Below are 14,781 nucleotides of genomic sequence, written 5' to 3'. Positions count from 1 at the left end.
GAGCAATTCATATCACTCAAAAACAAAGCACTGAAGCGTGCAAAAGTCACTTGAGAAGTCAAAGAATGTTCTAGAGCAAAAACTGCAAAAGCAGTAAATCAAAAACTTTGCTTGAAAGCAAAAAGAAAGACCAACACGTTTACAATAGTTGCTTCAAACTTCTTTCAAAAGCAATCAAAAAGTGTCAGACATAACATCGATCAAGCCAAAAAATATCATAAAAAAACCACAGAACTATTAAAATTGTTTAAAACTACGTTTGAGAGCAATTAAAAATAGCAGGCAAAAACCACGAACATTCAGTTTTTTAAGTAGGCCTTATTTGCGATTAGCATGAACAAGTGTTAAACACCTATGGCAAATATCTCAATTTCAGAAACCAACTCTTGGAATAAAATTCTCAACTAGTTAAATCATTACCATAATAAGAACCAAATGCTTTCACTTTGCATTTAACAACGAAGTCTAAAAGGTGAACAATTTTTAAAGCCTAACATTTAAATGAATATCTCAATCATTAGTTACTCAACATGAACATAAATCATAATGAAGATGAAAAACGGCAATTTGGGAAGACCGGCAGTTGGCAGTCAAGTACTAAAACATAGCTGGCAAATTGTCAGAAAATAGCCGCAACAGCTTCATAAATCTGTAGTCTAAAAAAAGAAGGTAAAAAAGACAGATCGAAAAAGAAACTTATTCTTTTCATTAAGGGCTGAGATGTTAAAATTTTGATTAAGAATCTGTATAGTTTATTGCTGTTTCTATTAGCTGCTCTTAATAAACCTTCAATTAGAGTGATAAGCACTCATTTGACCTTATCTCTTTGAAGTGAGGAAGTCATTTTTAAGAGTAAGCTAAGTCACGTGTGACCGAAAATTTAATCACGGGCAAGAACAAAAACTAGCTCCACTAAAATGAAGTCACGCACGCAATTCGGCTGAAATTGCATGAACGAATGAACAAAAAGCAGATTTGAAGGTGTGGTGACGTCATATGGTCGTAACAAAAATCACGATGACGAAATAAATAAACATAGCCGGCGAATTGCCGGAATAGCTGCGAAAGAATAGACCTGCGTGCCATATAATAGAGATAGAAACAGATACAGATCTAAATTGAAGAAGAAATCGACGCCGCTCAAAAAACTAGGCTAAAAAGATTTAGCGATAAATTAATAAAGCTTGTTAAAATTCATTCCACAGAAGCCTCTTATTAGGGACCTTTACTGCACATATGAGTTCCTTTGACCTTAAACAAATTCAAATTAAACTTAAGTTTTAAAGTGCAAAAGTCATTTTATTGAGTGAGGTAAGTCACGTATGATCAAAACCTAATCACGCAAATAATCTAAAAACTTTCGCTAAAGCGAGTGAGAAATGACGTCACGCGCGCAAATGCCGTTAGTGAGAGGAAGAAGTCATTCAGAAAATTTTTTTTAGCTTTGCTGTGTGAACAAATGTAAAACGAAAAAAGAGCGTCAGACGACGAAACAAAAAAACCAAGAGCACCGCAATATAGCTACGCTCAGCTTACAGCTATAAAAAAACCAAGAGAAGGCCAATAATAGCCTCAGCTATCGCTTCGCGGCTATTAAAAAGACAAATCATCAAGAGCTTCGTAACCCGTAGAGTTGCTGCCACTAAGAAAGTCGAGATTTCGAGAATGTCCCGTTCTTCAAACATAGCCTACAGAATTCAATGAAGCAATAAGCTTATTTCCATAAAAACAGGGCGTTAGATTGGGCAGAAATGCTAAATTCTACATGCTTCTTGTTCTTTCCGCCTCAAAAATATAGATGAATCACCTTTTCTGTAAATAGGTCATGAAACCAATTTTCTTATCTAATTAATGCAGCCAAAAAATGTTCACAGGTAACAAACAAATGGATGCCGGAAAACCGTTGAAAAAATAGCTTAGACAAGATTGAGGAAAATAAACTGACAAGCCAAACCTATTTAGTCTCACCTATTTTGTCTCAAATTGACTGAATTTTTTCTGTTTTTTCTCAGTGTCAAAAAGTGTTCTAATTTGACGTCCAAATTCAGTTAGATTCTAAAACTATACTTAATTCAGCTTCTTAACTGAAAGCTAATAAGCTTAATACCGATATCAGCTAGCAAACACTCTTAATGAACTTTGATAATCTAATGCTCAATGACGATGCTTTGTCGGTTTATCCCGTCTCTTTAAAGGAGAGCACATAAATAATAGCCATTTGAGAAGCTGACGGCGGCTATTAATCTATCAGTATTGGATGATACTCAAAACACCCGGCAGATTGCGGGAAAATAGCTGCCGTTGATTCCCGTAACCAAAATTGGGATTGAAAGAAGAAAAAAACTAGTAAAAACATGATTTTCGTAAAAACAATTTTAAAATGCGAACTATTTTTCTGTCATTTAGGAGCTGAACATGCTCTTGTTTCGTAGTAAGACCACAGGGGCTAGTATCAATACCAATTAGCGTTAGAGATGCTAGCTATTAACAAAGTTTGAGTAACGATCATTTAAAACCGGGCTTCATGCGTTTATCCCGTTTCTATTTCTGATTTCGTTTATTTGATAATAACTTTGTTCATTTTGAATTGTTTTGCTGAGCGACTGTTGCTTAAGAACACTTTTAGCAGAATGAGAGAAGAGTGAAACTAGCCAAGAGAAGTCAAAAAGATTTCACGCAAAATGACGAAAAGGGGGCAAAGTAATGTAAAGCGATAAATTACTATTCGACGAAATACAAGCTCTGAAACACAAGCCAGAGAAGTCGAAGAAGTCCTGACCAGCAGATCAGTTACACAATGCCAGCCAAAACATAATCCCAAAGTGGAGAAACTAAAATAATCAAACAAATTAAAAAGAAATTAATCATTGCTAAAACTCTTGAAGCTTTTACCCTGAAGGCCAAATATTATACAATTCAAAATACTTATTTACTCACGTACACGATATTCATTATCCACTAAAGGTAGACAAACCCTTCAACGCTTAGAAAAAAAACTGGCAAGTGCCAAATTTTAAGAACTTACATCAATTTTGCGTCAATAAAACGTTCAAAAACATCCTTTTTGGTCTGTGGTGTTCTGACATATAACCCACCTGCAAGACCTAAGAAAATTTGTTCGCCAGTAAAGATAGTTAAACTCAGAAATGACAAAAGATTTCAGAACTAAAGACAATTGCAAATTTTAAAAAATTGCTAAAACTCGTGATATTAACATCTTCAGACCTGATTTATTTTCTCCAGAAACTATCCAGTATCTGTCTTTGAAACCCATAAACATCAAGGCCCAAAAAGATCAAAAAATTTGGAACATGATAACCATTTTCAGAAATATTGGAAAAAAATTAAATGTTATCAAAGTATTGCAAAAACTCATGTTATTAAAAAATTGATTACCAATCCATTACTCTAGAAAACTGTGCAGTAAATTACTATTAATCCCTACAGGAGATTTTTGGGCTCAGGGTGCCAGAAAAACTCGCTGGTGAAAAAAAAATCGAAAAATTCTGAAAAAATTGGCAGTTTTATTTTAAAAAACTGCTAGACTTCGTGATATTAAAAAACTGACAACTATTTAATTGCCACTAGAAGCTATGCAGTAACCTAATACTAAACCGAAGAGGAGCTTCCTTGGCCCTTGAGGTTGGAGAAATCTAAAAACTGACAAAAATCTTTAAAAACTTAAATCTTTGAAAAGGCGCAAAAAAAATTGGAACATTTTGGGCTCCAAAATCTCCTAAAAATGACAGTTTAACAACTTGAATTACGGCCTTTCCAATAGCTTCACCACTCTAAGCAATAGAAGGCCTTCTAAACCCATCTAAGGGCCGCTAATTGAACTTGATATACTGAGCTTTACCGGATTATCCGGTTTTGAAAGCTAAAAGTCATGAAAAGAAGTAAGAAAACATCCTACAAAAATAAAAAAGACAGAGCACCAATAAAACCCAATTCTTGGATTGTAGAAAATTAGGAGCGCTATATTAGCCGGCTGAGAGGCTGAGGCGGCTATTAAAAACCATAAGTCCTTATCCGCACAAAAAACCACTAAGTCCCAATCCGCAAAGCACGCACTTCAGTTGAAATTGCATGAACGAATGAACAAAAAATAGATTTGAAGTGGCTGTGAAGCCATATGATCGTAACAAAAATCGCGACGGCGAAATAAAAAAATAGCAAGACATTGCCTGACGTACAATTCAAAGAATTTTCATTGACTATACAAAAAACTAGACCTAGTACGGACTATTAGAGAATTTGGAAAACCATTTCTAAAAAAATCAGATAAAAAAAGTAAAAAAAAACAAAATCAATGTCAAAAAGCCGCGTGTGGACAAAAATCCAATAAAGAGACAGCCAATTTTTTATTCAAACACCCTTTTCTCACTCTAATTTAGAATTAGAGCGAAAAAATTTCACGCCGCAAAACCACTCGCCTTTTCGCTCCACTTCCTGTTTCGGCGTGACCAAAATCACTACTCCAAATTGAATTCAAAAAACAATGATTTTTCAATCAAACATTCAATGAAAATGTGTGAACAGATCTTAAAAAAAGACAGCGCCCCAGTACCAATCAGATCCTTTGAATTGTAAAAAAAACCAAGAGCACCGCAATATAGCTGACTTCAGCTTACAGCTTCGCAGCTATAATAAAATTGATTAAGAAAAACAGACACTCATCCAATACTTCTCTTCGAGTGTAAAAAACAGCCCCGCAATACAATTCAAGTTCTTTGAATAGCAAATACTCTTTGAATTGTAAAAACAGGGAACAAGTCACTATAGCTCCGCTCAGCTTCCAGTTATAACAAAAAATTTTGAGACCAAAACAGCTACAAATAGACAGTACAGATCCCTGGTTTATAATATGTATCAGGCTCATCTTTTCGATCATAGTCGGCACATTATCGGGTAATGGCCGTGAAATAGACTGGTGAGACCCTGATTTTAAGACCTTTGTGACCACCAACGACAAAACGCTACTAAAATCTGAATTCAAATTCTACTCTTATTTTCAAATCGAATTTCGAGCACCAGTTTATTTCAACAAATTGAGCTTTTCAATAATTTAGTTACATTAACAACTATTCAGTTTCAATTAGAGTTTACATTCTCAATTTAGATTTAATAAATGACCACAGTCAATTTTAAGTGAGCTAAGTTATGTCACTGAATGAGTTAAACAATAAAAGCCCGAGGTTTTGAAAAAAAACGGATTAAGGACAACCTTCTCGATACAGCTCAAAAGACAAAGAAATGACACCTTCGCAAACAAATCAAACTCCCACTTATAGCATTTAAACAAAAAAAAGGGCAAAAAATCATTAATTTTCGTCTAAAAATCAGCAAAACTGATCAAAAACCTCCAAATTAGCATTAAACTCAAATTAGCAACTTGAAACCTCCCTATCAAAACAATCCTAAAGCTAATACAATATCATAATCAAACCTCATAACCAACAAAAATAGCAAAAAAAACTGCTTTTAAAAGCCGCACGTGAACAAAAAAATTTCGCTCGCTTAGAGAAAATTTTTTCACACATCAATTTCTCCCTCACTCAAAAACAGCGGCATGAACAAGAAACACTCTTTTAGCTCCGCTCTTCACTTTTGTTCAGCACCAAAATCACTCCAAATTTTTTCACGCGTTTCATTTCCCGCTTCAAAAATCACTCTAATAAAATTGATTACAAAAAAAGAACTTCTCCAATACTCCTCTTCGAATCGTAATAAAAAAGACAGCGCCCCAATACAATTCAAATTATTTGAATTGTAAAAAAAACCAAGCGAAGGCCAATAATAGCCCCAGCTATCGCTGTGCGGCTATTAATAAAGGATCTACTGGACACAGATAATTGTAACAAATTCATTTGTGAGCAGACAGAAAAAGTCGAACGAAATAGGCGTGTCATCTAATTCCAAAGACGCAAAGAAAACGATTGGAACAAAACAACTAGCGTCGTGATCTCAAACGAGGAGACTTTTAACTGAGAGGTGAGTAGCCTGGACATAATTTTACAGCTGCCAAAACGTTCCACTAAACGAGGGGGAACCCCGGACGTTGGGCTTAAAAACCTGAACCACTCAACAATCAGGGCCTTATACTAGCTTAACTTACATTAGGTTTTGTTTTAGCAACAGACTTAATTTGTTAACAAGAGCAATTTAAGTAATTTTGCATTTGTTGTTTCTAGCTCAGTGCCCAAGGTGATTCTGTAGATTTTTCGTGTAGATTTTGAGCACGATTGAAACAGCACGAAGACGCAAAGAAAACGATGGGAACAAAACAACTAGCGTCGTGATCTCAAACGAGGAGACTTTTAACTGAGAGGTGAGTAGCCTGGACATAATTTTACAGCTGCAAAACGTTCCACTAAACGAGGGGGAACCCCGGACGTTGGGCTTAAAAACCTGAACCACTCAACAATCAGGGCCTTATACTAGCTTAACTTACATTAGGTTTTGTTTTAGCAACAGACTTAATTTGTTAACAAGAGCAATTTAAGTAATTTTGCATTTGTTGTTTCTAGCTCAGTGCCCAAGGTGATTCTGTAGATTTTTCGTGTAGATTTTGAGCACGATTGAAACAGCACGAAGACGCAAAGAAAACGATTGGAACAAAACAACTAGCGTCGTGATCTCAAATGAGGAGACTGTTAACTGAGAGGTGAGTAGCCTGGACATAATTTTACAGCTGCAAACGTTCCACTAAACGAGGGGAACCCCGGACGTTGGGCTTAAAAACCTGAACCACTCAACAATCAGGGCCTTATACTAGCTTAACTTACATTAGGTTTTGTTTTAGCAACAGACTTAATTTGTTAAGAGCAATTTAAGTAATTTTGCATTTGTTGTTTCTAGCTCAGTGCCCAAGGTGATTCTGTAGATTTTTCGTGTAGATTTTGAGCGGGCGGGGTTTTTGATTGAGTAGGGGATGACAGAGTGGGGGGTCAAACTTTAGGAAACGATTAGGAAACCTTCTTCATAAAAAAGCCCCCTCAAATCATTTTCGGTGAATTACATACATAGACTCCGGGCTTTACCTTTTATCTCCTTTTTGAGGACGAAACGTTAAAGCGACAAAAAATCGGTCAAGTAGAAAATCGCATAAGACCACAGTAGTAGTATAATTTTGCCATTTTCTTCCCAGCTCCATTGCTCAGGTTGATTCCATTGATTTTTTTCGAATATCTTTGATTAGTAAAAATAAGAAACGATAGGAGTCATGCACGAATAGCCAGCCTATCAAGCGAAAGAAACAAATAGTACAAAAATATGGAGCTGGTTAAACTTTCTTTGTGTCTTAGTTCTTGCTTGCCGGAAAATTTGTTTTGATTTTTGTCTGATTTGAACCAATGGCAACTCTCATCAATATAAACTTATAAGTATAAAATTAATTTACAAATTACCTAATTGTAATCGACTCGCGTCGGGCGAATAGCTCTCAAACCACCGGTGAGCGGTTGGCTGTTGTAGTAGCCAGCTGCGGCTCAGAAATTCTACCATTAGGGGTGGGGGTCAAGAATTAGGGTGGGGATAAGGCGTTGGGGGTCAAGCTTTTTGGGTGACGGGGGCAGGCGTAGGGCTGGACGAGAGGGGTTCCAAATCGCCAGGTGGAGGAGGGTGGACGGAGATGTGTTGGGGTGGGGGGAGGGAGCGGGCGGGGGTTTTGATTGAGAAGGGGTTGACTGAGTGGGTGGAGGGTGTCAAACTTTTACAATAAGGAATCGCCCTTCCATAAAATTGTCTCCTATTTAATTTCGGTGAATCGCAAACTTAGAGACTCCAGGCCTCACCTATTTATCCCCTTTTTGAGGACAAAAAGTTAAAGTGACGAGAAATCGGTCAAGCAAAAAATCGAATAAAAAGACCACAGGAGTAGTATAATTCCTACGAAATTCGGGATCTTTTCCGTTTGTGCCCCCCCCCCCCAGCTTAGTGGGCGCATTTTGTTTGCGCCCCCCAGACGCACGTGCCTTATTTTTACAAAATGTTTTACTATGTAATGGCACGTGCTCTGTAACTGGGGGCGCATAACGTACTGGGGGGGGGGGGGGCACAAACGAAAAAGATCCGAAATTCGTTTGAGAGCAATTAAAAGATATAATTGATCAATCTAATCTGTTCCCAAATAAAGGGACCCAATTATCTGGGATTTATGTGCATTACCCTACTAACGTAGAGAAAAATCATTCGTGCATCAAATCCACAATTTTCCAGTTCGGGGCATGTAATGAAGGTTATGTTTGGGGGGGGGGGGGGGGGGGGTTATTGGTTTAATATTCCTTACTATTTATTGCCCAACAAAGAACAAATAATGAAATAACGAAGCTTTTGAAGAGACACTTTGAAGCTTTTAATGCCCAATTGTCATAGGTATGTAACATACGTGCTTGTTTTGTCATCCTGGCATTTATTTGCCTAAAAAGCGTTTTACGTAACAACGATCTAATTGAATTACAGCTTAAGCACTATTGGAATTTTAATGACGGACTAATTGGCTACTAACCTAATGGCAGTTGTGGTGATAGCATCGATGCATTCCATGATACGATGGAGAGCGGAGTCGACCCCAATGTCCATGTCAGATCCACAGAAGTCATTGTCAATGGATCCTACTATTCCGACAACGTTAAGGTGCTTGCATTGCTCAAACTCTTGAGCATTTATCTCACCTGTAAAAACAGTACACAGTGATAAAAAATTGGACGTGATCAACAATGATTTAACAGAGATAAGAAAAATCAAAACATTTGGACAAGTCCTGACCTACGGTTAAAAAAAATTTTTAATTAGAATTGGACTAGGATTTCTTCTAGTATCAAGATTTTTGACTAGAATTGGACTAGTAATTAAAACCAAAAAAACTGCAAAAAATCAGGCAGAACCACCAAAATTGGATTAGTATATTAACAATTGTTTTAAAACAAAAACCTTTCTTTCAAAAGAGGCGTTCAATCCATGAAAAATCAAAAGAATCTCGCTATATACTATTCTTCAAAAAAAAAAAACGTCAGCCAGAGATCCAAAAAATGAAAAAAGCCGAAAACAAAACATAGCTGGCAGAATTCCAGAAAATAGCCGCAATAGCTTTGTAGATCTGCAGTCTCAAAAAGACAATAACAGAAACAGACCAAAAAGAAATCTCCTTTTGTTAAATTCTGAGAGGTTAAATTTTGATTACGAAACAATACAAGTTTTTGTTGTTTCTACTAGCTGCTCTCCAATAACCTTCAGTTAGAGTGACACACACTCATTTGACCTTACCTCTTTGAATTGAAGTGAAGAAAAGTCATTTTCAGAGTTAGGAAGTCATTTTTGAGAGCGAGGTAAGTCACGTGTGACCAAAAACTTAATCACGCAAATGAACCAAAAAACTCGCTTCAATAAGAGTGAAAAATGATGTCACGCACGCACTCCATGAACGCATAAACAAACATACTCGGCAGATTGCCGGAAAATAGCCGTTGATTCCAATAAGCATGATTGGGATAGAAAGAATAGAAGATATTGAAAAAAAAATTTTTGTACAAAAAACATTTTTTTAAGTCCGATTTATTTTGATGGCATTTCGTAGTTGAACATTTTTCTGTTTCTTAGACAGAGGCCACATGGGCTACAATCAATACCAATAAGGATAAGAGATGGTAACTAAGACTTATAGGAACGACACTCAAATAGCGGGCATCTAAAATTGGGCTTTATGGGTTTATCCCGTATCTATTTCTGACTTCAATTTTTAATACTGACTCTGTTCATTTTGAATTGCTTTGCTGAGCAACTGATGTTCAAAATCACTTTTAGCAGAATGAGAGAAGAGAGAAACTAGCCTAGAGAAGTCAAAAAGATTTCACGCAAAATGTCGAAAAAGCGGCAAAATGGTAAAGCGAGAAAAAGTTCGACGAAGTAAAAAAAAAGGAGCGCTTTAATAGCCGGCTAAGAAGATGAGGGCGGCTATTAAAAATCAGATTTGAAGTGCTTGAAAAATCTCGACAACGAAAAACATGGCCGGAAAAATTCCGGAAGCAACGCGAAGAGTCGTCTCTCTGAAATCATTTTGAAATTATTTGGTACTCACTAAAGTGACAACTTAAACTAAAAATGGTCAAAATTTGAAAAATAACTCACAAAAACCAACTGAACTAAAAAAAATGAAAAAAAGACTAATACTTCTGTTTATAAACCATGCAAAAACTACTACAAAAATTATTTAATTATTCAACAGAATTGGAAACATCAAACTGCTCAACGAACAATGTGCAAGCTATGCTAAGTTGTCTGCAAAAAAATTGTTACAAAATTTATCAACTTCCGTAGTTTTTCTCATGTAAAACAGTTACCAAAAAAATGAAATCATTTAATAATTAAATAAACCTTAAGCGGTAGTTGTCGTTCTAAATCCCAATGAACGCGATGATAAAAGTAAACAATAGCCGAAAAATTTATCAAGTCAGAAATAAAATCATAAAAAAAACAATATTCAAAAGCAAAAAGTCGTATGTTAACAAAACCTAGCCCTATGAACAATTCCAGAAAAAACAGCCAACAAAAACTTCTCACAGTGAATCTCGCAAAAATTCAGTGCTATCTTGTAATCAAATACAAGCTGCAAATGAAAAATTGAAAAAAAAACAAGAAAAATTACTTCAAGTCAATACCTTACAACTCATAAATGCAAGGCTAATATAACTATAAAACTTGCTGAGAATTGCTGGAGATTGCTGGGAAGATAAAAACAACAGCTTGGAAAACAAAGACATTGTAAAAAAGATAAGAAAACTAATTCGCTACTTTTGAAAAACAAAATAGGAAAATCTTAAAAATTAAATTGAAACCAAGACCAGGAATGGACTAGGAATGGATTGCGATAAACATTTAGAAAAAACCAACAATAAGAATAACATAGCCGGAAGACTCCGGAACCGACTCGAAGTAATATTTTCTTTTAGGACCCAGACAACCACTCCATGAACAAAATGAGCCTACAAATTAATTGTAATTATCATTTTAAAACAATAAAAAAGTGACAACAACAAGCCAGTCAGAGAAATGCTAAACAACAATAAAAACGCTAAACAACAATAAAAAAGCGAACAAAAAACAGGAAGGAAGTTAAATTTATATATATTATTTCAGTAAAAACTGCGATGTATATTCAAGAACTGTCAACTCTCTATGACGATATAGCAGCACTAGATTAGACAGTGAACAAGAAAAGCTAATGCAAAAAGCTTAATTCAGGGAAAAAATTTAATCACCAAGAGATCGAAAATGGGCACAAACACCTCAAATTTAAAATCTATCAAACCCAAAGATCACCTGAACACTGTGTTCGACCACAAAAACTCCAGATGCGACAAAAAATGGAAGAAAATTACAAAACCCGCTAAAAAGCGTCCAAGGGGGCAAAATGAGATCAAAATTGAGCCTAAATATTTTTGTCAGATGTTACAAAAGGCTCTCAAACGCACTAATAGTAGTTTAGTTAACTGAGACAAACACCTTTATCAGTTGCAGTTGAGTTAAACCAACAAAACTGTTTTAAAGACCCGTTTTAAAGTAATCAAAAATCACTCAAAAATGTCACACCTACTTTTCTCGCCATTTCTTTCAGAATAATGATGAACAAAAACCACTGTAAATTCTCTCTGTTTTTATATTATGTTCAGCATATTGACTAAAATACTTTTTTTCACGTGCAACATTTCGCTGTCTCTTATAGAAGTCACTGATTTTAAAACATAAAAAAATAGATCACAATCACTCCTCTTTGAGTAGAAAACAGTTAAAATTGAACTGAAATTGCCTCAAGTGAACAAAAGACCTCAAGCGATAATGCGAATTTTTGTTCAAACACTGCTTTGTTACACTGCTTCAAAATTAGTGTGAAAAAATTTCACGAAGGAAAACCACTCGCTTTGTCGCTCTACTGTTTCGGCTTGAGCAAAACAATCAATTCAATTTGACTTCAAAAGTCATTAAAATGTGTGCATAGATCTTAGAAAAAACATTGCCGCAAAAATTCCTAAACTCAACGAAAACTACACAACAACACATTAAAAAAGTGTTACCTACCTAAACCACTCATGAGAACAAATATTTGAAGTCATCTCACGAAAAAAATCAGTTACACAAAAAATACCTCTTTCCGCTGCACTGAAAACACCCATTTTTTTCAGCACCGAAACCACCCACTTTTTCATGCGATTCACGTACTGCTTCAAAGATCACTCCAATAAAAAATTAAAATTCTCCAATACTCGTCCTCGAGTCGTAAAAAGACCGCCCCAATAAGTCAAAATCTTCGAGTTGTCGAAAAAAAACAGTGATAAAAAGTCCACAGATGAGTAATCAGCAAGTCATTAATCTGACTCCTCCTAAAACTTCGACTGTTTTTATAATGTCAATGCAAAGCTTAAAAATTTAGCCACCATTAATACTAAAATAGGCCTCAACATTAGGAGCTTACGTTGAATGAAACTGCTTGCGGACTATTTCATTCAAGTTCAGAGGGAAACCTTAATCGGAAAATTAATGCTTCCGCTGAAAAACTATTAAAGAAACCAGAGCAATTTTACTGGTCACCAAAACGCGATGATAAAACTAAACAATGGCCTGAAAAATTATCAATTCAGAAACAAAATCATGAAAAACAATATTCAAAAGCAAAAAATCGTATGTTACCAAAATCTAGCCCTATGAACAATTCCAGAACAAAAACTTCTAACAGTGAATCTGGCAAAAATTCAGTGCTATCTTGTATTCAAATACAAGCTTCAAATGAAAAATTAAAAAAAAATACTTCAGGTCAATACCTTACAACTCATAAATGCAAGGCTAAGATAACTATAAAACTTAGGAGATTGCTGGAAAGATAAAAACAACAGATTGGAAAACAAAGACATTGTAAAAAAGATAAGAAAACTAATTCGCTACTTTTGAAAAATAAAATAGGAAACTCTAATTAAAAATTAAGTTGAAACCAAGACCAAGAATGGACTAGGAATGGATTGCGATAACCATTTAGAAAACCAATAAAAAATAACATAGCCGGAAGACTCCGGAACCGACTCGAAGTAATATCTTCTTTTAGGACCCAGAAAACCACTCCATGAACAAAATGAGCCTACAAATTAATTGTAATTATCATTTTAAAACAACAACAAGTGACAACAACAAGCCAGTCAGAGAAATGCTAAACAACAATAAAACGCTAAACAACAATAAAAAAGCAAACAAAAAACAGGAAGGAAGTTAAATTTATATATTTTATTTCAGTAAAAACTGCGATGTATATTCAAGAACTGTCAACTCTCTATGACGATATAGCAGCACTAGATTAGACAGTGAACAAGAAGAGCTAATGCCAAAAGCTTAATTCAGGGGGGAAAATTTAAGCACAAAAAATCGAAAGTGAGCACAAACACCTCAAATTTAAAATCTATCAAACCCAAAGATCACCTGAACACTGTGTTCGACCACAAAAACTCCAGATGCGACAAAAAACGGAAGAAAATTACAAAACCCGCTAAAAAGCGTCCAAGGGGGCTAAATGAGATCAAAATTGAGCCTAAATATTTTTGTCAGATGTTACAAAAGGCTCTCAAACGCACTAATAGTAGTTTAGTTAACTGAGACAAACACCTTTATCAGTTGCAGTTGAGTTAAACCAACAAAACTGTTTTAAAGACCCGTTTTAAAGTAATCAAAAATCACTCAAAAATTTCACACCTACTTCTCGCTCTTTCTCTCAGAATAATGATGAACAAAAACCACTGTAAATTCTCTCTGCTTTTATATTGTGTTCAGCATATTGACTTAAATACTTTTTTTCACGTGCAACATTTCACTGTCTCTAATATATATCCTCTAATATAGAAGTCACTGATTTAAAAAACTAAAAAATATAGATCACCATATAGATACTCCTCTTTGAGTAGAAAACAGTTACAATTGAGCTGAAATTGCCTCAAGTGAACAAAAGCCCTCAAGCGATAATGCAAATTTTTTTTCAAAGACTGCTTTGTTACACTGCTTCAAAATTAGTCTGAAAAAACTTCACGACGAAAAACCACTCGCTTTGTCGCTCTACTGTTTCGGCTTGAGCAAAATCATCACTTCAATTTGACTCCAAAAGTCATTAAACGTTTGCATAGATCTTAGAACAAACATAGCCGCAAAAATTCCTAAACTCAACGAAAACTACACAACAACACATTAAAAAAGTGTTACCTACCTAAACCACTCATGAGAACTCAAATATTTGAAGTCTTTTTACACAAAAAACACCTCTTTCCGCTGCACTGAAAACACCCATTTTTTTCAGCACCGAAACCACCCACTTTTTCATGCGATTCACGTACTGCTTCAAAGTTCACTCCAATAAAAAATTATAAAAAAACTTCTCCAATACTCTTCTGCGAGTCGTAAAAAGACCGCCCCAATAAAAGTCAAATTCGAGTTGTCGAAAAAAAATAGTGATAAAAAGTCCACAGATGAGTGATCAGCAATTCATTAATCTGACTCCTCCTAAAACTTCGACAGTTTTCATAATGTCAATGCAAAGCTTAAAAATTTAGCCACCATTAATAGTAAAATAGGCCCCAACATTAGGAACTTACGTTGAATGAAACTGCTTGCGGACTATTTCATTCAAGTTCAGAAGGAAACCTTAATCGGAAAATAAATGCTTCAGCTGAAAAACTATTAAAGAAACCAGAGCACTTTTACTGGTCACCAAAAAAATCGAATTAAACCTTCTGAAAACGTTCAGTAAAAATG

General features: G+C 35.3%; 1 protein-coding gene across 2 annotated transcripts in view; it reads right to left on the bottom strand.

The window, feature by feature from the left end:
* The window catches only part of LOC142358660 (ATP-dependent 6-phosphofructokinase, muscle type-like), a 702,476-nt gene that overhangs the window by 51,510 nt on the left and 636,185 nt on the right, over window positions 1-14,781 (bottom strand). For both annotated transcript variants that reach the window (XM_075410151.1, XM_075410150.1), the window contains one exon: window positions 8,510-8,675. In XM_075410151.1, the coding sequence (XP_075266266.1) occupies window positions 8,510-8,675 (166 nt within the window). The remainder of the gene's footprint in view (window positions 1-8,509; window positions 8,676-14,781) is intronic.

The sequence above is a fragment of the Convolutriloba macropyga genome, chromosome 2, assembly GCF_964194025.1.
Source record: "Convolutriloba macropyga chromosome 2, txConMacr16.3, whole genome shotgun sequence".
NCBI classification, from domain to species: Eukaryota; Metazoa; Xenacoelomorpha; order Acoela; family Convolutidae; genus Convolutriloba; species Convolutriloba macropyga.
This window is presented reverse-complemented; position numbering and strand designations above follow the sequence as displayed.